Genomic DNA, 23,382 nt, shown 5'->3' with positions numbered 1-23,382 from the left:
GCTGCTCGTCGGGAGCAGGCTGGGTCACGAGAACAGACTGCTCGGCAGGAGCAGGTTGGGCCGTGAGAGTGGGTTGTTCGACAGAAGCAGGCTGGACCACGGGAGTGGGCTGCTCGTCGGGAGCAGGCTGGGTCACGATAGCAGGCTGCTTGGAAGGAGCAGGCTGGGCCACGGGAGTGGGCTGCTTGACGGAAGCAGGCTGAACCACGGGAGTGGGCTGCTCGTCAGGAGCAGGCTGTGTCACGAGAGCAGGCTACTTGGCAGGAGCAAGCTGCTTAGTATGTGATGCATGCGAATGTGAGGCTTGGGCCCGGGCCCGTGCAAACTTTGGATGGCACGACTTGGGTCGTGGCCTTGGTGCAGTGAGCCTTGGATGGCACGGCTCGAGCCATGGTGAAAACACCATGGACCTCGCCACCGTGGTGGTTCCCATGGTGAAAACTCGTGGTGGTGGTGCTGCTCCACTTATTGTCGCATTTAGCCTCACGGATCTCCGCAATCCCATTTCTTGAACATTAGAATTTTCGCTTGTGGAATTTTCTAAATTTCTAACCATTATATTTTGCTTATACGTTTTATCAAAGAACCTTTGCAAGTAAAAAATTCTAATAATAAAAACGTATGAAAAATATTCAAATGGACTAGAAAATAAAGAAAAAACCTTTTTGTGCGAGAGTCTTCTACAAGTATCGATTTCAACTCTCAATGAAAGCACCAATTTGTGGATGCAAATTTCTTCCTCCTTGATCTTGGACAATTTTGCACCTACAAAACAATTAACACATTAGGTTAAGGCCAAGAGCCTTACGCGCCCATGATGAATGGGGGGGCTTTGGCCGAAGAACCTCCGATGCCAAAGTTAGAATTTTTCGAGAGAGAGTGTTTAGAGAATTTTGGTATTTTTGCCAAAGTGTTGGAATTGGCTTTTATGGTGAGAATGAGAGTATATTTATAGGGATAGGAGGTGGCTAGGGTTTTTTGGGTTTAATTTAGGTTTAATTAGGAGTTACAAAATTGATTATTTGTATAAATGGGGTAATAAAATGGAGAAAAGTGAAAAAGGTTAGGAAAAGGGAGGTGGTTGGCCTCTTAGTAGTTTTAGGTGTGAATGAGTGTTTTAATTGATAATTAAGAGATTGATTAGGTAATTAATCCCTTAATTAATCAATTTTTAGGGAACATGAAAGGAAAATATCATTTAGCTAATTGATTAGCTAAATAATGGAATACAAAATATATAGAATAAATTAGGTTTTAGGAATTACCTTATAGAAAGGATTTGATGAAATAGGCTTTGAATTGTTACCTATTTTGGGCACTTTTGACTTGGTTTAGAGATGATTACCCGCTGCTCGCGCGTAGGAATCTCAGTATGCCTTAAGGGTATTTTTGTCTTCTTTTACCCAAGAATCCACGTGTCGCCTTGCGATTATTTTTAGCTCCACAACCATTATCTGTCCAAGGCTTTTTAAGCCATCTCCAACCGAATGAGGGGTAAAGGGCCATGTTTAGCCATATAGCCTTGTAAGAAATTTTATTTTAATGAACAGTGTCATATCCTATTTTATACCATCTTCAACCAAGGGGATCATAGGCCAAATATAATCCTTTGACAAAAAATTCATCTCCAATCGAGGAGACCAAAAGGCTATAAGCCAAACATAACCTTCTCAATAAATTATTATTTTAATTGAATTAATATTGGTAATTAAATTAAACGACCATATTAAAATAAGGTTTTCAGACATATTTTAAGTGCCACCTGCCAAAATAACGAAGAAGGTGTGGTATTGTTGCACCTGCCACGAAGTCAAGCTTGACATTCTAACGTTGGAGGGCTGGCTGGAAATGGCCAGCCCGATGACCTATTTGTGGGTTTTAGCCCGATAGGGCCCATAAGCCATTTGACCTAGCCCTCGGTTGGAGACGAATTTCGTGTCATTCCAAGCTATTTTTAACCTTATGACCCTTTGATTGGAGATATAACCTTATTGCTCCAAAGAAGGCTCAAGAAACAACAGACCTAATGGTCGCTCGTGGAGGGTATTTTTGTCTTTCAGAAAAATCGAACATTCAAAATGTGCAGAAAATTGCAACGGTCCGTTAATCAAATGCTTCCCTCTGGGGAGGGAGGGAGGGAGAGAAACCCTAATTGGAAAAGAAAATCCATTTTTCTTTTGTGGGTTTGATTTGATACTTGAATTTTTCTATTTACTTATTATTTTGAATTGGCTTTTTAGTCAAAATGGTTTTTGAAATTTGCATAACACATAACTGTAATTCTCAAGATTTAGAATTAATAGTAGTGATCTCTGAGATTATCCACCATCCATTATTTTGGTAATTCTGTTAAAAAAACTTCGTTAAGTTGAAAGTATAATACATAACTTTAGATCCTGAGATTTGCATAACACATAATTTTGGTCCCTAGATTTGCATAATATATAACTTTAGTCTCTGAAATTGTCTACTATCCATCATTTTGATCATTCCGTTAAAAAGGTCAGGGACCACTTAATAGAGTTTTTTAATGGAATGACCAAAATACTGGATGATGAATAATCCCAACGACCACTACTATTGATTTTAAATCTCAAAAACTAAATTATGTGTAATGAAAATCTCGTAACCATTGTAACTAAAAAAAAAACCCAAATTTTAGAGCAGCAAGAGCTATATATTTAGTAAATAGAGAGAGGGAGAGGGAGAGAGAGAGAAACCCTAATCGGAAAAGAAAGTCCATTTTTCTTTTGTGAGTTTGATTCGATACTTGGATTTTTCTATTTACTTATTACTTTGAATTTTAGAGCAGCAGGAGCTATTTATTTAGTAAATAGTTGATTTGATAAGTTGTTTGTAAATTGCCTGCTCTCTAGTTTCTATTTATTTGTTATTGGGTGTTGGTGTTAAAGAATCAAGAGTTAATGGCCGCCGTAGATTTGAAGAAATCAGCAAAAACCCTAACAGCCGGTGATGAAAGTAAGATTACAAGTCGGACATCGGAAAATATGATCAAGCCTTGTCACTCCCACTTCTACAAATCCTAATCCCAGTTCCAATCCCAATATCCCAATCCCAATCCAGGAGGCTGATTGCCAACCCCAGCTTCCGCTCAGGTAAGTAAACCATCCCTTATTTCTCCACACCTTATACTACTTTCTCATTACCTTTCCTTTATAAAAACAATTCTGTTTAAAATTAGTCTATATGTTTTTGTAAATGTGTAGATATAGGATTATAGCGGAATTGTTTGCTCATGTGAACTGTTCCTTGAGATTGCTTCTTCTGCGTAAAAGGTCGCCTACTGTTCAAAATGTTTTTGCTCAGGTGAAAGTCATGGCACAAAGATAATGCCTAACCCTTCACAATATTCCTGTTTGATAGTGCATTTCTTTCATATGCTGGTTGGCGCCTAGCAGTGGTGGGTGTTGCTTTTCCACTTATAACCAAGTGTTCTTCTTTTCCTTTCCTTTCCTTTTTTCAGAAAGTTCTTGCACATGCATCCTACTTAACTGAAATTTGTACTTCCGGAAACCATAAAGATAGATAGTATTTTGGTGCAGGACTAGAAAACTCTATGCACCAATCCAGATATGAATATCACCTTGCTAGTTGATGTTGTAGAAACTCACTCTCAAGTATCTGACTTTATGGCTCTGCGCCAAGTTTTTAATTTTAGGCTTATTCATTTCTTTGCCCTGCATCCTGAGGTACGCCTACTATTTCTCAGAATATTTTCCCCACTTTTCCTTCTTCAATATGAAAGACTGCTGCAAGCTCCTTGATTGGTTCTAATAGGTATGTTTTAGCAAATGAAACTTGACTATATAAAACAGAAGATGTGGATCTCAACTGTATAGGACATGAATAATGCCTAAAAATGTTAATTTAGCTTCATTTGAGTGACATATGATAGTCTCGTGGTATATGAAATGTTAGCGATCAGATTGAGCTGGCTTCAACTTAGTGATTCTGCTTTGTAGGATCGGGATTAGTTATTTGGTGACACCTAAAAGATGAAACAGTTGCATGCCAGAAAGTTTGATTGAGTAATTTTCAGATGACTGCCCATTTTGTATAAATGTACAAAGAAAAGATTAAGTTTATTTCAACAAATTGATTATGTTTCCTCCTCTTGGGCATACCTCTTTGCATCCTGTATTTGATTAATCGGATAGGTAATATTCTATGTAATATTTGGGTGTTAAAAGATAAAAGAAATGAACTCATGCATTTTTATTTTTGAGATCAAGGCTTGTGATGTTCTAGATGCCATTTTGGTAGAGCCTTTTAGCCAAAGACAGCGTGTTGTTGTTGCTCAAACAGAAAAGACCCAACTCTTAGCATCTCCATCCCCCACACCATCTGATGGTGTTAGGAACAACAAAAATGGGCAGAATAAAGTATTTACTATTCAATCTTCCAATTTTAAGAGTAAATCGGAGCTAGATATCTAAAAATGGGAAGTAGAAGGAATCATGTTTTGAGTTTTGTATTATCAACCACACAGTACAGCTGAACCACCCACAATGCTCTATTGCTTCAAGTGTATCTGAAAGCCCTCATGTAAAGCTCACCTCATCTGCTGACAGTTTCAGGTACAACTACCTGCACTATTGACACCAAGGAGACCAATGCCCAGTTGTGACGCCGAGCATGAGACAATAAACAGCCAATCAACATCATGTTATACGCCTGCAAAAAGAATTCTAAACTTCTCGCACTCGGAAGGTGATAAGATTGCATTGGATTGTATGACAGATTAGTCAGACTACTACAAAGTTGTAAACCAAAACATCCCTAAGACTACAGAAACACCTTTTGAGGATGAAAATGTTACTTTTTCTCTGGAACCACAAAAGGTATGTTATTTTAGAACTTTTCAATTATTCTAGTAAATTGGCATTGGCATACTTTAAATTTAGTTCTTAACTGTTTTCTTAAACTTGCATAGTCATAACTTTCTTTTCTAAAGGGTGTTGAATTGATTGACTTGGGGCAATTTTAAATTTTGTCAAGTGAAGTGTTTATTTCAAGGTTCATGATGAGATCAACTAGATTTACTGCATCAAAACTCTGGTATTTTTCCTCTGGTGTGTGTGTGTGTGTGTATTCATTTATCTTAAGAAAGTTAATACTATCCATCAATTCTGCATGATATGACACCAGGAAATATAATGATGTTACTTTTGTCCAAGTAGATATTGTTTATGAGAACTTAAATGTGCAATCCCTTTTTTTGTACTTTTTACCTGTTACATTATTTGAACTTAATTCTGTCTCCCACTAACGTGGAGCCTATAGGTCAAGCAGATAATTGGTTACGCTGATAAGGATTCCAAGAGGAATCAAAACAGTGCATCACTGTGCCATCAAATCTCTGCTTGCATAGATGATGTGGTTACTATAGTTCACGGGAACTTTAAACTGGTCCCTAATCACAAATTGTGCACAAGATATTTATGACTTATGAGTAGCTTGGATATTGTTAAAAGAAGTGGGTGTCAATGAGTTAAACTCTTACTTTTTTTTTTTTGTTGCATTATCTAAACTAGGTGTTTCATGACTTGACCTTTTTTTTTTTTCTCTTTTCAGGAGAAGTCAAAGAACATATTGATCTTCTTAAAAGGTATGTTCCAAATTTGTTCCATATGGAGTTGTATTCTAGTGGAGATATTGTGCACGAGTAATCTTCATTTTTATTTCGTTAATTTGTCAGTAACATCCTTACACATGAAGAGATGTCTGGTATGTGATTAGAAGATTTGATAAGATCAATGTTGTTAGGCCTTTTCCAGTGACATCAGTTTCTCATAAGAATATCAAAATTTTTGTAAAAAATACCGTGAGAAATATCCTTCTCGTGTCCCCCAAAGGAAGGTTCTTATGTGTTGCCCACTATTCCCCCTGCGGTGGGGAATGATCTTTCTGGCCCATGGTGTGCGCAAAACCTTATAACACAAGGGAGGAGCACATGATAGGTTTTTCTTTTTAATGTTAATGTTGGGCAGGAGCACCCACGCACTGTTAAGAGAATCTCAAATTGGTTAGGAACGTTGAATTTGTTTTTACTACAGTGTATTATTCGATTGAAGGTTATGTAGGGGAAATCTCAGGTTTAACCCTTAATAATAAAGCATTTCTAGGATATCTTGTTCAGGTGTGGTCATATATCTTGTTCAAATTTGGTATGTCTTGTTCAGTTTTATGAGGGAAAAATTATATCAAGAAGTTCCTGATTATCCTTTGTAGATTACAAGTTTATTTGTTGTGAAGAGACCATATTCACATTCCAAATTACTTTTTCCACACTTTTTTATTTTTTTAATATTTTTTGATATTCTACACCTGACTAACACTTGATAGAAAATATTTAAAAAAATTAAAAGAGTGTGGAAGACGTAATTTGCGATGTGTGAATATAATTTTTATTTTTGTATTATGGATATTTGTTTTTCATCATCTTATTCAAAAGCTTGTCACGACGATTTTCTTTCACACTGTTTTTTCATTTTAGAAGTTGGAAGCACATCAGTTGTCTGTCAAATTGATATTTTTTTGTCTGATGATAATGACGTGCAGAATCAAGAAGGTGGCTGATTCAAAGTCAGTTGTGTCAAAGTTTGAGGAGAAGAGGATACAAGTGTACAAGTGACTGTGACAAGATTCGTACAACCGGAATTAGATCCTCTTCGGATCTCCTCACCGAGGATCCGGATAATCAATTAATACCAACCGTTCATCAAAGATCGTGCAGTCATAATTGAATGTTTTTTATATTTTAAAAAAAGTAAAGTAATCTCATTTTGCGTGAAAATTTTAATTTTCTTTTTTTATGGCCGTGCGGTATTTTAATGAACGGTTGTTATTAATTGATCTTCGGGATCCCAATGAGAGAATCCAAAGATGATCTAATTCCTTTAGATATATAAAAGAATAAAATTGTGATCGTACGTTTTTTGATGAACCGTTGTTATTAATTGATTCCGGGGATCCTCAATGAGGAAATTTGGAGAGGATGTAATTCCCGATCAACCAATTGAATTGATACAGCGGCCCTGCAATGCAATATATATATATATATATATATATATATATATATTTATTTATTTATTTATTTATTTGTTGACAAAAAAATTATGAATTTATTCGACAACTTGCAAAAAAATATGAACTTATTCGACAACTTAATTCATTCACATGAGATGGGCAGGCATGGTCATTCACCTTTAGATTATGAACGGTGAAGAAAAATTAATGTGCTTTAGAGCCTTAATATCAAATTCAAAGGAGGTGATCACAAATCATTGATTATCCAGAGCCCATGATTTCATCGGTTTTAAACTCATGACCTCTTTTAATATAAACATGACTAAGAATACACGTTACACATTGTTAAGAAAACTCACGAACATTATTAATACACTATTCCACTAGAATAAGTATTAATTCAAGAAACAAAATACAATTTATAATGTACTTACTTATTGACTGTATATTTGTATAGATAGGTATTTGTTCACACGTGTGATGACAATATTTGTATTGAGTTCGATATTAAGTTTGTGATTCTTGTGACTTGGGTGGGTGGATCGACAACTAATTATAAAGTATTTTTGTAAATATTCTATCATTTGTATAAAAAAAGAAAAGACAAATTTTATGCGTGTCTTTCATATGGTATAGTAAATGTATGTGCTTAATATATAGTTGTTTATGTATCTATATATAAAAAACTTATAATGCAAATTAAGCAAATATTCTTATGATAGTTGTTTATGCATCTTTAAAAAAAAATTATAATGTAATTTAAGCAAATATTTTTAGGAATACAACGATATATTGGCGCTTAAGAGTAATGAGATAAATTGGTATCAAAGTTATTAGCCATGAAACTCAAATATAAGACTCTTTTACTTACGTGTGAAGAATAATACCACTAATTAATGGCAATTGAGTAATTAGCTAGAAAAAAAAACTTTTTAAAGGTGATATGAATAAATTTTGTAATAAGGCGAGACATACGAGGTCAAGTTCAACTTGTAAGCGAGACATATGGCATGAAGTTCAAATTATTTAGAAATCTTAAATGTCATAAAAAAAAATTTATTATTGGTCTGATTTCTATAAAAATTAAGAAATTTAGAATAACAATGATGGAGATTAGTTGAAAGAATACATAGACTAAAATCCACTTGTATACCTTATTTGCATCTCAATGGAAACTGTACTTTTAAGAAAAAATTAAACCAAAATCTAAAATAAGTCTAAATTTAAATTTGTCCACCATTTGGAAAAGAATGTATATAAACCTTTGGGTTTATTTTCTTTTTCTTTTTCCTTTAGCCGACGCGGGCTGGAGTGTACATCCCATCAGAAAACGAGGTGATAATCAAACCCTATCAGGAACGCACCACGTGGCAAGAGAGGTGGGTTGGTGACCGTCGGATGTTGAGGAGAGGCGAGAGAGGGCTTTTATAGCGAGAGAGAAAACCTAACCATAGCGCCGTCTGAGGTGAAGGCTCTGGATTCGTGTTCTTTTTATCTTCCTATCCCGAACGCACAAACCCTAGGGAGGCCAAAACCCCCAAATCCCCCAAATCCCCCAACGCCAAGGTGAAGACTTTCTCACTCGCTCTCTCTCTTGTCGTCAATCCTTTTATTTTATTGATGGAATCTGTTCCTGTTTCTGTTTTGTTTACTGGAATAGGTCGTTTGTTTTATTTCTCTTGTGCTTGTTTGCTGGTTAATCAAGTGATTGAGGATGGTTTATTGAGCAGTGCACCCATTGTATTGTGTTTGTTTTTGTTTGTAATTTGTTGCTGTTTGCGTCGTTGAAGCTTGTTCGTTGGTGGGTAAAGCTAAATCAATCATTTCTGGTGCAAATTTTGTAGTTTTGGATTTCTAGTTTTGATCGTGTGGACAGCCAAAGAGTACGTTTGAAATGTTTACTCGATGGGATTCCGAATGCATCTGCCACAGCTGTGCACTTATTGTTATGTCGTCATTGGTGTCACTGTATAAGTAGAAGCGTCTTCGGGCGAATGGGTGTGATAGTGCCCAATTATGAATTCTGAACGTGAACGGGGTTTTACTTCGACAGTGTCACCAGTATTACTTTGTCAAATTTGGTAGACTTGTTTGTATTCAGTCGTATAGGTCTATATATATATATATATACACATATATTCTCTTGCTTACTTGTCATTGTGGCCTTATGCCTTTAAACCGCTTGCTTATTCCCATTTCATTATATGTCTCCTAACATGGTTAACTTGTTCTCCCATCTTTTAAAGAAGATAAACTGAACTTTGAAGATTTTTTTTAATGTTTATAGGATTTGGAAGATGTTTTAAACTCAATTATTCAGTGTGCCAAGTTGTATAATTGATGCGACTTTTCTTTGGTTGCATGTTGTCACCTCATATAGTGTTTTTATTGAAGTTTCTATAATTCATGCTTATCTTTCTTAATACAATATGAGATTGAAGAAACAAGATAACCGAAAGTGGAAATGAATTGTTCATTATTTGACACTTGTAAAACAAAAGGCTTTGTGAGCTGGAGGTTTTACTGCTTAAAACTTAGATTAACAATAATGTAATTAAAGATGCAATGTTTTGTCTCTTGAAACTTTTTGTTCATGTCTCAATTAAAACTCATGACTTCATCTCATTATACACTTTATGCAGATGAATAGGGAGAAGCTTATGAAGATGGCTGGTGCGGTTCGCACTGGTGGGAAGGGCAGCGTGAGAAGGTGAGTTAACTCTCACTTTGAAAGTCCTCTGGTCCACCAATCTAATTCAGAGTCCGAATCTTCAAGTGCTTGCTTTAATGATTATGTGTTGGATATTCTTGTGGTTGATGATTTATGTGATGCGGTTACCCTGATGGTATGTTGAGTAAATTGTTGTTTTACTATGTTTTGCTTTTCTTAAGAGGATCTTCATTTGGCGTTTGATCGACTTCTTAGTGCAATCACTTTATAATAAAAATTACTGCCTGTTTGGCAATAGTTTCAGTATAAAACATAGTCATCAGTGGTTTTGTAGTTATCTCACTTCTGTTGCATTATCTTCCTGTTGTCTGTATGTGATTTTGCTTATTAATTTATTCTCTTAACTTCAGGAAGAAGAAGGCTGTTCACAAGACAACCACCACAGATGACAAAAGGCTTCAGAGCACCCTTAAGAGAATAGGGGTGAATGCTATACCTGCTATCGAGGAAGTTAACATATTTAAGGATGACGTAGTTATCCAGTTCATAAACCCCAAAGGTGAAGCCAGCCCTAAAAAACTCTGGTCCTGTATATTATCAGTTTGTTTCAAGTTTTTTCCCCCTAATAGTTGATGATTTTCCTTGTACGTTTCAGTTCAAGCTTCAATTGCTGCCAACACTTGGGTTGTTAGTGGCTCTCCTCAAACAAAGAGTATGCTACTATTTCTTTTGAGTTTTTTTGAGTTTGAAATTTGTTTAGAATATCAGACCATCTGGCAAAACAACACACTGCTTGAGTTTTAAAATATCAAACATATTTTCATTTGTGTGGCTGTGCTCTGACATCATGATGCATTTGGCTTTTGATGGCCAATTCTGTTGTTGTTTATACCTTTGATTGTCTTTTTTTAGATTTTAGACATATTTTCATGTAACTTGACATATAATCTTGATTGTAGAGTTGCAAGATATTCTTCCCAGTATTATCAGCCACTTGGGTAAGTGTGCTTGTAAACCTTTTTATTTTGTTCTTGACAGAGAGTTGTCAAATTCTTTTTCACACCTTTGATTATTTTCAGGGCCAGATAACTTGGACAATTTGAAGAAGTTGGCTGAGCAGTTCCAGAAGCAAGCACCTAGTGCTGGTGGAGCCGCTGCACAAGAGGACGATGATGATGAGGTTCCCGAGCTTGTGGCTGGGGAAACATTTGAAGCCGCTGCAGAGGAGAAGAACAAGGAGGAGAATCAAGCTTCTTAGGGAATTTTAAGGGGATTTTGTGTCATTTTATATACTTTTGACGCCGGGGAAGTTTTTTATTTTGTTTTTGTTTTTACCTTGTCATGTCTGACCATGTTTGATGGATTCTCCTTATGATACATTGGGTAGTAAGTCACTCTGTCTTTTGGTTAAAATTTAGTTTTACTATTTCTTAATTTTTGGTCAATTATTGTGCTTAATTGTGTTGAAATTGGATGATCCTTGTTAAAATAACGAAACATGCAACAGAGTCTGCGAGGATGATCATGATATGCAAAAGCCTTCATCAGTAACCAAAAGCACCTTTAGCGGTTTTGCATCGAACAATTGATGAATCTGCATCTAGCAATGCTTTCATCATTACGCTCTCCGACTTTAGAAGGCAAATAGCACACCTCAACAGTTGGGAGTCGTCTATCAGTTGGCAGTTTGAGTGTAGGGCTGGTTTGGTATGGGATATTGAACTGAAAATGGCATGTCAAATCCTGAATCGAAAACTTTGGGGATGGGAATCCGACGACCGATCCCAAACTGAAATTTTGAGATTCCCAAAATCAAACCTGCATTAAAATTAAAATCATCTAGATTGAAATTGAAATCATCCGAACATGCATTAAAAACTCAAATTGAAATCAAGGACAAAGTGACAGTGAATCGGTGAACATTGATGGTCGAGAGAGACAAAGTGAAGAGATAGTTAAACGCACCTGCATCCTCCTCTTGACCCGAGCCCCCAATTCGAAACCCTAACCTTAATTCAATACCCCACACACAGAGACTGGAGAGAATCAATAATGGGGGTAAAGTTGTGAGATGTGGTGGTGGCCAGAGTGGAGAGAGTTCTTCGGAGTGAGATTGTGAGATGGTGGGTGGCTGCTGAGCTTCGAATTCGAGAAGGAGAGACATAAAGAGTATGAGACTAAGTGAACTTAAGGTTTGAAGGTCTGAGCCCTTCAAACGAAGCCAAAATCTTGGTCGAGATCGACGATGTTATTAGATGAGTTGCTGCCATTCCTGCAACGTGTTTTTCAGCAAGGGATGAGAAGTCGAAAGAGAGAGAGAAAGAGAGAGAGAGAGAGATCAGAGAGGTCAGTCAAGAAAGAGAGGTGAGTCACTTGTGTGATGTGGCCGGATTTGAAGATGGCAAATAAGGAGGACGAGAGAAATCGGCGAAGGATGAGAAAGCAGGGTGAGATGAGGTCGAAAGAGAGACGGTTTTATTTGGATTCAACGATTGAGATTAAATCTCAACCAAATTTGATGACTGTTACAATCCCAAATATTCGGGATCGGTTCAGGATAAAATGAGAGAGTGAGGGCTTCATCCCCACCACCGATGCACTCACACATGTTTGAGAAAGATCGAGAATAAAATTTTGGGATCGATTCAAGATTGGGTACCGAAATTTTTGGAATTTTTTATTTGAGATTTTTTCGATTTGGTTTTAGAATTTTTCTGGTTCGATTTGGAATTTTTGGTATTTTTTTTCCAACCTAGAGTATCTGTAAGTGCATGTGTCGGTATCTTTCTCAAATCTTTCATTTTATTCTCTATGCGAGTACACGTATCATCTCCATCGTCCACCGTGAAAACCGCCCCAATGGTTCCCACTATCTCCCTGTCAAAACTTATCAAGACAAACCCTTGTTTCTGTGTCCTCACACGGCAAAGGTTGCGAAAAATCACCGCAAAATCAGATCCAAATTGGTTGTCTACTGAACTCAGGTAATGTTACAGGCCCACCGGAAAGCGAGAAGCTTGTATTGTCGCCCAAGTCCACTGCGTGTTGTGCCTGCTTGCCTGCCAATGTCGTGGGTACTCCAGTGTCTCAATTTCTTTTTGTAACACTGTTAAACAACATATTCTGGAGTGCCGTGGGTACTCCAGTGTCTTAATTTCCACGACTACATGTATCACAAAGAAAATATTTGTTAGGCTATATTGGATTAATAGTCCCGTGATGACAGGATAATCAGATGATAGTTTCATGATGAAAAAATTCGAATTTAAACCCTCGTGGTAAACTTCATTAGGATTCAAACTCAAATCAACATTTCCGTCAATTCTCCGTTAACTCATTCAGCCTTTATAACCAAAAAGAACAAAAAAAAAACTCATTCATCCAAGACTGAATTTTTTGCTTCATGCTTCGATTCCATTCAAAGCTCTTTTGCCCATAAGAGAAACTAGATTTAGTTTTTTTTTTTATAGGGGTGTGCTATCCACATACCCTTTTTTACTTCTCATACACCCCTTGTTAATTTCTGTCCGTTGATCTTCTTCAATTCATCCGATCTGACGGCCGAAAACCAAAAAATTGTGAGAGAATATCACACCCCTTTTTATATATATGCAGCACTAAAAAAAACTCATTTCGTTAACTTTTCTGTTAACCCACCCCCGTCTTTTTCCCAGATGGAAGAACTGAAATCTAATCCCAAGAACCAACCAGCCAACAAAAACCAATCGATGGTTCGACAAATTCGTTGAGAATCGCACACCTATATATCAAGCAAAATAAAAGCCAAGAAACATGAAAAAAGGAGCATAAATCAATGGTTTGTTTCTGAGATTTGTTTCTGTGACTGTTAAATCCCCCTTATTTCATCTTGGACCTCCTTGTTGAGGATTGCACGTAATCTTTGTTTGGGGTTTGATTGTTTTGTACCGCCAGGTATGGGGCTGTTTTGGCTCTACCTTTGATGAACACTATCGTTTTATCTATAATAAAAACAACAAGGGGAAACTGAATAGAGAGAGAGGAGGAGGCAGGCCGGAAGTCTGGAGAAAAAATGAGAGAGAGAGAGATGGGATGCAGAGAAGCAGGCGGGCAGAGGTAGAACCCAAGTGGGTGATAAGCTATCCCGAAAAAAGCCAAGGGGAGAGGTGTGGGAATGTTAAGTACATAAATGTTAATTTTGGACTTGAATTCTAATGGATCATAAATGTTAATTTTGGACTTGAATTCTAATGGATTTCATCACGAGTATTTAAATCAGAATTTTTTTACCACGGAAGTTATCCTGAGATTACTCTATTAGTACGAGGACCATTAATCCAATTTAGCCTATTTGTTTTAGATGACGGCGAAGGAGAACTAACAACATCAGTTATGACGTTTGTATGGTGAATTAATGTCGTATATGGTATGCGGACGGTTAATCCCCAATGTTTTAAAACAAATGATTTATAGAAAATTAAGCAACCCCAACCAGTTCGAAGAACCGCGCATGAAATTGACATGATTGATATTATAAACCCAGGCAAAAAAAGGGTAAAACTAAAACCTTGAGGAAAATAAAAACACATGTAGAAGCTAATTACCGGAGATGAGCCAGCTCTCGTTAATTTGCTCATCTCCAAATTACAAAACACGTCTTGCTAATTGCTAATGTGCTGCCTGCATTTTCTAGTTGTGGGACTGGTTGTGGTTGGCAATGGAAAGGGCCTTGTGAAGATTTCTGAAAGCTTTCTCGTAGCGCAAGAATCCCATGAACCAGAAGTCGAAATCATCGTGGGTAACTATTTCAATGTACTTCTGTTGTGGTTTGTTGACATTCTCGCTTTGGTTCACTGTTTTGATCTTCCTTATTGGTATCCGAACTTTGTAATGCGTTCTGAGGAGTTGCAGTTGTCCAGCAGCAGCAGGACCAGAAGCAGGAGGAGAAGGGAGAGTGATGGGTCTTTCGCTGCAAAAAGCAAGCTTTTGGGTAGAAATGAAAAGGAGGCCAGGAATGGGACCGGCGGTGGTGGATAGGTAGCATTGGGAGGCCTTCAAGAGCTCTTCTCCTTGGCTGACACCGAATATCTGTTTAAAAATATTGGCCCTCCCACCCTCTTGAATGATTCTTGCCCCCAAACTCAACTTGCCCTTCACTGTTTCTGACAGCTTGTGCCCAAGTTTCACTGCAATTCGAATTCCAATTTATTCACATATGCAAGTATAAATATATATATATATATATATATATATCATCTATGATTGATTCTATAGCTTAATTAGGTTGTATTAGGAGGACAGGAATTAATAAGACCGACTGACTCTCACCGTGGTCGCGTATCCTGTATGCGAAACTGCTACTTTTCTTCCCTAATTTTTTGTTGAGGCCCTTCCTCGAATCATCTCCATCTGTACTTGCAAAAATATATACATTAACTACACTTGCAAAACAAACAAGCATACAGTAGAGAGACGAAGAGAGAGGGGGACGTACAGGTGGAGGTGGTTTTGAAGGAGGAAGATGAGTGTGCAGAAGAAGAAGGACTATGGCATAAGCTGATAGGTTCAGATAAAGAAGATGCCTGCCTTTGGCTTTGGCTTTGCCTTTCTGGTGTTGTATCACTATCATAATCATACGAGTGCATCATGTACGGACTGCAACTGGCAACAAATTGATCTGCAAATTTCTCATTCATTTCCACTTTCTAAACTTTCTGAACTCTGAAAGATGTTGTAAGCGTGTATAGATCTGCCTGCGTGCCTGCGTGCCTGCAGCCTCCTCTCCTTAAAAGATGGTGCTTCATGTGCTAATTTATCACCGTCTTTATAATTGTATCTGGCAATTCAATAGCATCAATATTATATTATATTATATTAGAAGAATTGCTCTTATTATATTATATTATATTCAAGCGACAAGCATCAAGCACCCACCACAAGGAAGGAAGTTTCAAAGATTCTGCTCGTACATAATATTATATGGCGTTGTTGACTATATATCGAAGAACCTTGTTACCCTATTTTGAATGAAACATCCTTCTAGAACACGTCGCAATTTCATGGCAATTGCCAGTTGCCTGCCTAGGCCCAGGCCCAGGCCCATCTTGGAAAATTGCAAGAGGAAAAACTAGAGTCAACAAAGGGTGGCTGTGGCTCAAGGTCAAGATAAAAGGACATTCAACTCAATTCAACAATAAGACAATTTGGATAAACCCCTAAAAGGAGGAGGAGGGCTACTCCTTCCCCCTTTCCATTAGTTGTGTACTTGTGTGCCTTTGTCTAGGTTTCACAACAAACTAACTATAAATTACAATAAAGAGCGTGTATGCTGCTGTCTGTGCTGTGCTAGAATTGCCTCCACCATATCCATGTGAGTCCAAGACTGCCCTTAACACCAGACTGCCAGTTCGGAATAGTGGCGGAAGGAGGATGAGGTAATTCGCTTGGCACCATTTCATTTGAGTTTTTGAGATTTTATTAGTGATTTGATTGGAAGGAATTGAATTGAATTGAATTTCCTAATGACAGACTAACCATGCCAGCGTTGTCTATTCAATAGCCAATATTTCTCCACCCTCCTATTGTCCTTGCCCAATGGCCCGACGGGATAAGATAAGGACCCTCACCAAACACGACAATGGCAATGGCACTGCCATCCCTTTTATTTTATTTTATTTATTTTTTTGTTTCTTTTCAATAAACAATATTATCTACACTAAGGTTAGTGGGGAAGTGGATTAAACCTCACAATGGCTAGCAATTTGGTTCAAATTTGCTTTGACAAGAATCGAACATAATGTCTCACATTTACAAGTAAAACGGAATACTATTAGACCGTAGTACTAAACAACGAATTCATCATCTTATTTACAAAAACAATAAAAACAATTCAAATTAGGATAACTCTTAAACTAAGCGAATGAGGTTTCTTAATCCAAAATGGATTATTCATAACTTTGCCAAATATTTTGTCAATGATGTGATTTTGACGCCTCTACACAAAATGCTCATCGTTTCTTTCAAATTACCACATTACACAAAAGGATTAAACCTGTAAAACAAGTCGAATAACACGACAAGGTTAGGAAAAAAAAAAGACAAACATGTATGTCAAGATGCACATTAGTTTGAGAAGTGAGAGCTAGGCAAGCCAACGTATAATCCTAAAACAAAGCAGCACGAGCAGTAGGCAGAGAGGAATCATGTCATATCATAGTTGGAGAAGACAAGCTCATATTAGAAAAATTGTCACCAACAAAATTTCATTCGCGATAATGTGACAGGCGTAGAAAGGTAAATGTAAAATTTGTTGCCCCACGTAAGGAAATAAATATACAAAATAATCTAACGAAGGCCAAATTTGTGTACAAGCAAAATGATCATGATGCATGCAAAGGGATCATCTTCGGATTCCTTCCACATAATCCTCCTCATCAAACAATCCAGACTTTTGAAATTTGATCCAACAGTTAAAGTTAGTATAACTTTTAGAGTGAGCTTGTTTTTGTAGCCGTCAGATCAAATTTTAAGGATCTCGATTGTTTAATATGCAGAATTAGGTGGTCCATTAAGTAGTGTTCAGGGTTGTCCATGATACACTTGAAGCCAAAAAAAAAAAGCTTGGAAATGTCCTTAAGAGATCCTTCGAATGTCTCGTATGGGACCCAAGAGTGCCCACCAATGTTTGGTAAAATGCTCACTCGATAGATCACTCGGCGGCAAGCATCTACAAAACTCGGTAGGATTCGCTTGGCATTTGTTAACATGCTCCCTATGAAGCTTTGTAGCATAGCTGATCATATGACTACATGTCAACTAATTGTTTGAGTGTTGTGCGCGCTGTTTCCATTTAAAAAAAAAAAGTTGAATCTTTTATATTAAGTTGAGAGTTGAGACCCCGAAATTAGAAATCCATATCTGTCACTGCGTGTTTGCGATCTTGCAGACGATGTATGATCTCTTTCTCAATCTCACTGGTTTGATTTATTTTTCTTTTTTAATCGGTACACACATGTGTATAGTATACGCGCGCCCAACTAGGATCTTTTCCTAAACTATTCTCTATTCCTAAGGATAATGACATGGACCCGTAATTTTAGCCACATAATTTTATTTGTAGAACCAAAACTAAATAAAGCAGCACTCTGGGTCTCAGTGGCCATATCTGCCAATTATTTCGTGTTGTTTGGCTAATCTGTCTAGTATTCAACACTCAGGAATAATAATGGTTCAGTTTGAGAACGAAAAATGCTATATTTATCTCCACAACTATGAAAATTAATCATATTTATCCGCAAATTAACGATCAGGGATTATTCATAACAATACTCATTAGGTAACGGATTTCCCATCAATTAACGGTTATATCCATCTTCATCAATACAAAAATATATTCGTTCAGTTGACGCGTAATAAATTAGTAGATATTAATTTCGTTATTAAACATTTAATGTATAAAATGATTCAATGAACGAATCTTGTGGAGTATAAAAATTAAAATATTAAATTTAAATCATTAACGATGTCGGTTGATATTTTATATCTCTCATAAGAACCATTAAATTATCTTTGATTTTGATTCAAAACTTTTTAACTTTCTCACAAACCACTCAAACAATGCAACTTTTGTATTCTCAACTAATGAGTTCGGTGAATAATGAATACACACACACACACTATATATATATATATATATATTATCGTTCGATTATATTATATAGGGTTTTTATCATAAAGATTTTTTAAATCAATCCACCCTATCAAGATAGTCATTGAAATTGAAATGTAATTTCTGAAAATGAGTGTCACAAATCAATAGTCTTTCTGTCACATATATGTCAAAATTTTTGTTATGTGCTGATATGACACATAACTAAGACCTACAAGTTTATTTAAATTTGTCATGGATTAAAAATGTTTAAAAAAAATTTTAAAAAATTATTTTATATGATTAAAAATCCTAAAAAGGGAAAAAAAGAAAAAAGAAGGAGAAGATGCATTATCTTCTTCCCGAACTGAACTTGCAGCCCGTGAATCCCAGAATATCAGAGCTTATATTCTGCAAAGGTAGATGAGTTATTGTTTGGACCAAATTTACATCATCGGTCCGTGCAATCAAGATCGTTGAGTAAGTATAGTTCTTAACCGTCGGATTGAAAAGTGAAGATATTTTTGTTATTATTAAAAGATAATATTATGTTTTTTGTCATAGTAATTATTTTTTAATTTGGATTATCTTAGCTTTATATCTTCGAACAAGTATACAGTTCGAGTGAACTTGGGATTATTGCTATCAGATTGGAGAAACTTGGTAGATAAGGTTTGAAAAGCCATGGTGCATGTACGGATGGTTTATGGAGAAGCCTAGATAGGCTTGGCTTTTGGTGGTGATGTGATAAGTCTAAGATTTAATAGTCTTGGATAATGATGACAAGCCTAGGTAGGCTAGGCTATGATGATAAGACTTTTATTTGGATAGGTTTTTGTGAGGTTTGGAAAATCGTGAACATCTATACCAAGGATATGCCTTGGTCTCTCATGCGGATTAATTTCAGTTCCGCGGAAAAGAATTGCAGTTGGACTCTACAAGCACCATCAGGCTGTGCTAGGTAGATATCCAACGCTATAAATACATGAAGGCTACGCAACATTCAGGGACCTCCAACTTAACACACAAACTGTCATGCGCAAACCTTCGTTTTACGCGAAACCTCTCAACAACCTTGAGATTTTTATTTTCCTTTTTCGCCAACACATCTTCTTGAGATTTTTATTTTCCTTTTTTGCCAACACATCTTCAGTTTGAATAAACAGTATTGTGAATGCAATCGGTGAACATCTTCAGTTTGGATAAACATCACTGTTGTCGTAGAATCAGCCGATCGTGAAGCACCTTCAGTTTGGATAAACAGCACTGCGACGGGGCCGACTGGTTATCTATCCAAGTCTTGGTCGAGAAGGATTTGGGAATCCTTATTGGCAGAGGTCATCTCATTAGCCTTCTTGGCGAAGTGAAGTGTTACAAGTTACTACATTCGGCATATTGAAAGCCGAATTTGATATTGAACTTCGCAGAACTAGCAGCCTTGTCTTCAGGCTCAAGAATTCGAAGGTCGAGATGTGTTCCTTCCTCGGCCGCAGTCGCAAGATCAAGAAGTCAGCAACGCACCCAACGTAACATCAACAAATTTTACACCTCGCCCAAGCTCGGCCAACGAATTGGCATGCCTGCATACAACCGAAGGACGTAGTTAGCTCATTAGTTACTCGACCTACGCGCCATGTAGGTTGGTAGTTTTTAGGGTCAACAGTTACAGAAAAATTAAACAAGAAAAAAGATACATATACTAATAGATTAATTATAAGGATAAGAAGAAAACAAGATGGAGATGATCCCCACCCTTTCATCCCCGGCTCTGACTACACCGGCAGTTTAATTTGAAACAAGGGATTTATGTCAAACGGCAGTTTAAAATATGCGTGCCTGTGCTTAATTTGAAACAAGGAAAGGCAATTTTTAACTCTTCTGTTATAATTTCCCATGGTTTCCTACTACTACTATTATTATTATTATTAACCTTTTTGGGTATGTTTGGATGAGAGTTTTATAAAATTCAAGGGATTTATGTCAAACTAAAAAAAACTGAACTATAAATGTAGCATAGAGGCATTAAATAAAGATGGCATTATCCACATCCATTCACCTCTCACCACTCATTCAACCTTTATTAATTTCTATAATTTGATTTTCTTCAATTCATTCGATATGACAATTAAAAATTGTGAGAAATGTAGAAGATAAAAAAAATGTGTGTGAAGAGTACCATCCTTAAACAAACCAACCATGAGCATTACAAAAGTATGCCAGTGAGATTTGCAAAACTCTAATTGGGAGGTGTCATTTACAAAACCCTTCCATATGCTTTTATAACCCTCATGCAGGGTTTCTCTAATCCCTTCCACACATTATTTTATGGTCAATTTCTTCATAACTTGACATCAATCCTTTGAATCTTGTAAAACCCTCGTCCAAACATACCCTTGATAAAGAACAAAACATGGGCAAAACAACAATTTTGGACCGTATAAGACAATACTCTTGTTCAACCAATCTTTATTTATTAACATATTTTTATTGTGTAAATGTGAAATTAAAGATTATTTAGTCATCTATATATATCAAATCAACAATTTTAATAAGAATTAACATCCTTATATTGAATGTTCTATTTATTTAATGCTGGCAGTTATATATGTAAATATTAGTAAAGTGTAAATAATAGTCTTTTGTCGCATATGTAATACCAATTGTAACTCATATATATATTCTACTCTAGAGATTAATGAATATACAAGAAATTCCCCATATATTGTTTTTATGTATTTTTGGTATTTAGCATGTTGAATTCAACTTTTAAAACATATGAATGACTAAAGGGCTAGTTAATGACTAAAGGGCTAGTTTGTTATTATTGTGCTTTAAAAAAAAACTATTTTTCTTTAAGAATAAATAGCTGTAAAATAAAGTTGTTAATTTTTTTTTGTAAAGTGAACTTTTATATAAAACTGATGTGAATATATTAAATGATTAAAAATTATATGATATTAAATATAATAATTGCCAAAGAAAATAATGTCAGGGCAAAAATTGTAATTTTGTAAAATATATGGGGCTATACTTGCCATTTGAAAACGTTGTTCACTATGCTCTAAAGAAACACTTTTTTCAGAAGCATGGTAAACTCTACTTATGTTTTTCTACTGTCATTGATAGCATTTGATGTTCCAAATTTTCTTAATAAGCTACCTTTAATAAAAGTACTACAACTCTAAATCAGCCCTAAATAATTTACAAGCAGTTGTGGTATGATGAAATAAGAAAGAAAAATGCTAAGAAGACTCTCTATATATTAGAGTTCTACTTTGAAAAGTTTCCTTGACATTTCTAAGTAAGAAATTTATGACCTTATTTAAAAAAAAAAAAAGGATACCCTCTTAACCGTTGGATTTGACTTTAATAAAATTATGTGGTTGAGATTCTGTGGTCTGTGATTTAATCTCAACCACATAATTTCATTAAAGTCAAATCTAATGGTTAAGAGGATGTCCCTATTTTTTTTAAAAAAACGGGATTCCTTCCCTTAAAAGACCTGTATATATATATTATTTTATTTTTTTAAATCTGGAACAAACAATATTATCTAAATTAATGGGAAGAAAGATAAGTTTAGCCTCACAATGAGCTAACAATAACGTGCTTTAAATTTATCTTTGACAAGAATCAAACCTAAAACTTCTTATTTATAAGTAAAAAGAAATACTACTATATTGTAGTTCTAAGTAGCTAGTTATGAAAGTTGAAGCTTTGAAATGCGTGTCCGTAAGATAGATGAAGACGTAGATTTCGAGGTGTTGGTTGTTCAACTTGCTCGCTAATCCCTTTCCTTTCCCACCTCTAAGGCTGGTATTTATTTAATACTTGATAATTAATCGCAGAGAGTATTAATGTATGATGTATTCAGGATCACAGATTTAAATATCGATATTATCGGCGATATTTCGCCGATAATATCGATTTTTCCGGTCGGCGATATTTTAACTGGTTTCCGTGGGGTTTTCGGCCAAATATCGCGATATTATCGATAATATCGCGATATTTGGAAATTATCGGCGAAATATCCATGGACGGTGGAATCGGAATCCGAGGCGACGTCGGAGAAGAACGCCGGAGACCGTGGGGCGATTCTCGGGCCGGTTTCGTCCCAAAAACCTTGCAAAAACACAAATCTTAACATTAATTTCACAAATATACATCAGATTTCACAAATATACAAACGATTCAAGGCAAGGTGAAGTCGGAGAGATTAGGGTTTAGGGTTTCATGGAATCTCACCTGACGAAGCGGAATACGAACGATCCTTGCTCCGCGGCGCACCTCTGACTTCGCCTGAGCCACGATCAACGGCGATCTCTGTGTGTGTGTGTGTTTGGGAGAAGAGAGATCGAAGAAGATGGATCCAGAAACCAGATCGAAGAAGAAGGATCCAGATCGCGGGAGAGACGAAGACGGAGAGACCGAGGGAGAGACGGAGACGGAGAGACCGAGGCAGAGACGGAGACGGAGAGACCGAGGCAGAGATGGAGACGGAGAGACCGAGGGAGAGACGGAGACGGAGAGACCGAGGCAGAGACGAAGACGGAGAGACTGAGGGAGAGACGGAGACGGAGAGACCGAGGCAGAGACAGAGACGTAGAGACGGAGATGGCGATGAGGTGGTGTCGCCGTTGATGTGGTGTGGAAGTGAGGGTGTGGGTTGTTCACGGGGAGAAGGAGAGAGTGCAGAGAGTGCAGAGAGGGCGAAGAGGGAGAATGAGGGTTGTTCACGGGGAGAAGGAGAGAGTGCAGAGAGCGATGAGGGGGTGTCGCCGTTTAAGTGGTGTGAAAGTGAGGGTGTGGCGTGTGGGTTGGTTCACGGAGAGAAGGAGAGAGTGCAGAGAGTGCAGAGAGAGAGCACGGTAGAGATGAGAGAGTGAGGGAAAAGAGAGATCTGAGAGAAAAGAGAGACGGTGACACAAAAGCAAGGTGGGCCCTGGGCACACCTATTAAGATCAAAAAATAATTTTAAAAGTAAGATAAATGAAAATACAATTTAAATTGGGGGTGGGTGTAACAATCTACCCCT

General features: G+C 36.8%; 2 protein-coding genes and 2 long non-coding RNA genes across 9 annotated transcripts; 3 read left to right on the top strand and 1 right to left on the bottom strand.

Annotated features, from left to right (window-relative positions):
- The first annotated feature begins 2,677 nt into the window (after window positions 1–2,677).
- Window positions 2,678–7,091, top strand: LOC103424623 (uncharacterized). 5 transcript variants are annotated; one of them, XR_011575456.1, is made up of 6 exons: window positions 2,704–3,116; window positions 3,228–3,421; window positions 3,564–3,710; window positions 4,593–4,862; window positions 5,596–5,629; window positions 6,583–7,091. It is a non-coding gene; the product is annotated as an uncharacterized lncRNA (long non-coding RNA). The 5 variants fall into 5 exon arrangements; XR_011575457.1 differs by lacking the exon at window positions 3,564–3,710 and having other exon boundaries at window positions 2,678–3,116; XR_011575458.1 differs by lacking the exon at window positions 3,564–3,710 and having other exon boundaries at window positions 4,599–4,862.
- A 1,232-nt stretch (window positions 7,092–8,323) lies between these two features.
- On the top strand, window positions 8,324–11,155 carry LOC103424624 (nascent polypeptide-associated complex subunit beta-like). Its single transcript, XM_008362721.4, has 6 exons — window positions 8,324–8,616; window positions 9,693–9,760; window positions 10,132–10,280; window positions 10,377–10,433; window positions 10,681–10,719; window positions 10,801–11,155. Exons 2-6 carry the CDS (start codon window positions 9,693–9,695, stop codon window positions 10,977–10,979), a joined length of 492 nt encoding a protein of 163 aa, XP_008360943.1. The 5' UTR covers window positions 8,324–8,616; the 3' UTR covers window positions 10,980–11,155.
- Window positions 11,156–14,211: 3,056 nt separating this feature from the next.
- On the bottom strand, window positions 14,212–15,689 carry LOC103424625 (putative GEM-like protein 8). 2 transcript variants are annotated; one of them, XM_017329351.3, is made up of 4 exons: window positions 15,635–15,689; window positions 15,195–15,536; window positions 15,029–15,109; window positions 14,212–14,886 (listed from the first exon to the last, which is right to left on the bottom strand). In XM_017329351.3, the coding sequence occupies exons 2-4, from the start codon at window positions 15,394–15,396 to the stop codon at window positions 14,390–14,392; spliced, it is 780 nt and encodes a 259-aa protein (XP_017184840.1). In that variant the 5' UTR covers window positions 15,397–15,536; window positions 15,635–15,689; the 3' UTR covers window positions 14,212–14,389. The 2 variants fall into 2 exon arrangements, with proteins under 2 accessions (XP_017184840.1, XP_070668256.1); XM_070812155.1 differs by lacking the exon at window positions 15,635–15,689 and having other exon boundaries at window positions 15,195–15,605.
- A 198-nt stretch (window positions 15,690–15,887) lies between these two features.
- LOC114821093 (uncharacterized) lies at window positions 15,888–16,487 on the top strand. The gene is made up of 2 exons (XR_003768512.2): window positions 15,888–16,134; window positions 16,229–16,487. It is a non-coding gene; the product is annotated as an uncharacterized lncRNA (long non-coding RNA).
- Window positions 16,488–23,382: the final 6,895 nt, after the last annotated feature.

The sequence above is a fragment of the Malus domestica genome, chromosome 14, assembly GCF_042453785.1.
Source record: "Malus domestica chromosome 14, GDT2T_hap1".
Taxonomy (NCBI): Eukaryota; Viridiplantae; Streptophyta; class Magnoliopsida; order Rosales; family Rosaceae; genus Malus; species Malus domestica.
The sequence above is the reverse complement of the archived record's forward strand: the minus strand, read 5'-3'. Positions and strand labels throughout refer to the sequence as shown.

What these genes read in the sequence shown, in the direction of transcription:
- LOC103424624 (XM_008362721.4), top strand. Translation starts at nt 9,693, where the DNA reads ATGAATAGGGAGAAGCTTATGAAGATGGCTGGTGCGGTTCGCACTGGT. An exon ending in CCAGTTCATAAACCCCAAAG is followed by an intron (nt 10,281 to 10,376) that starts GTGAAGCCAGCC and finishes TGTACGTTTCAG; the next exon opens with TTCAAGCTTCAATTGCTGCC. An exon ending in TGGCTCTCCTCAAACAAAGA is followed by an intron (nt 10,434 to 10,680) that starts GTATGCTACTAT and finishes TCTTGATTGTAG; the next exon opens with AGTTGCAAGATATTCTTCCC.
- LOC103424625 (XM_017329351.3), bottom strand. Translation starts at nt 15,396, where the DNA reads ATGAATGAGAAATTTGCAGATCAATTTGTTGCCAGTTGCAGTCCGTAC. An exon ending in CTTCAAAACCACCTCCACCT is followed by an intron (nt 15,110 to 15,194) that starts GTACGTCCCCCT and finishes TTGCAAGTACAG; the next exon opens with ATGGAGATGATTCGAGGAAG. An exon ending in ATACAGGATACGCGACCACG is followed by an intron (nt 14,887 to 15,028) that starts GTGAGAGTCAGT and finishes TTCGAATTGCAG; the next exon opens with TGAAACTTGGGCACAAGCTG.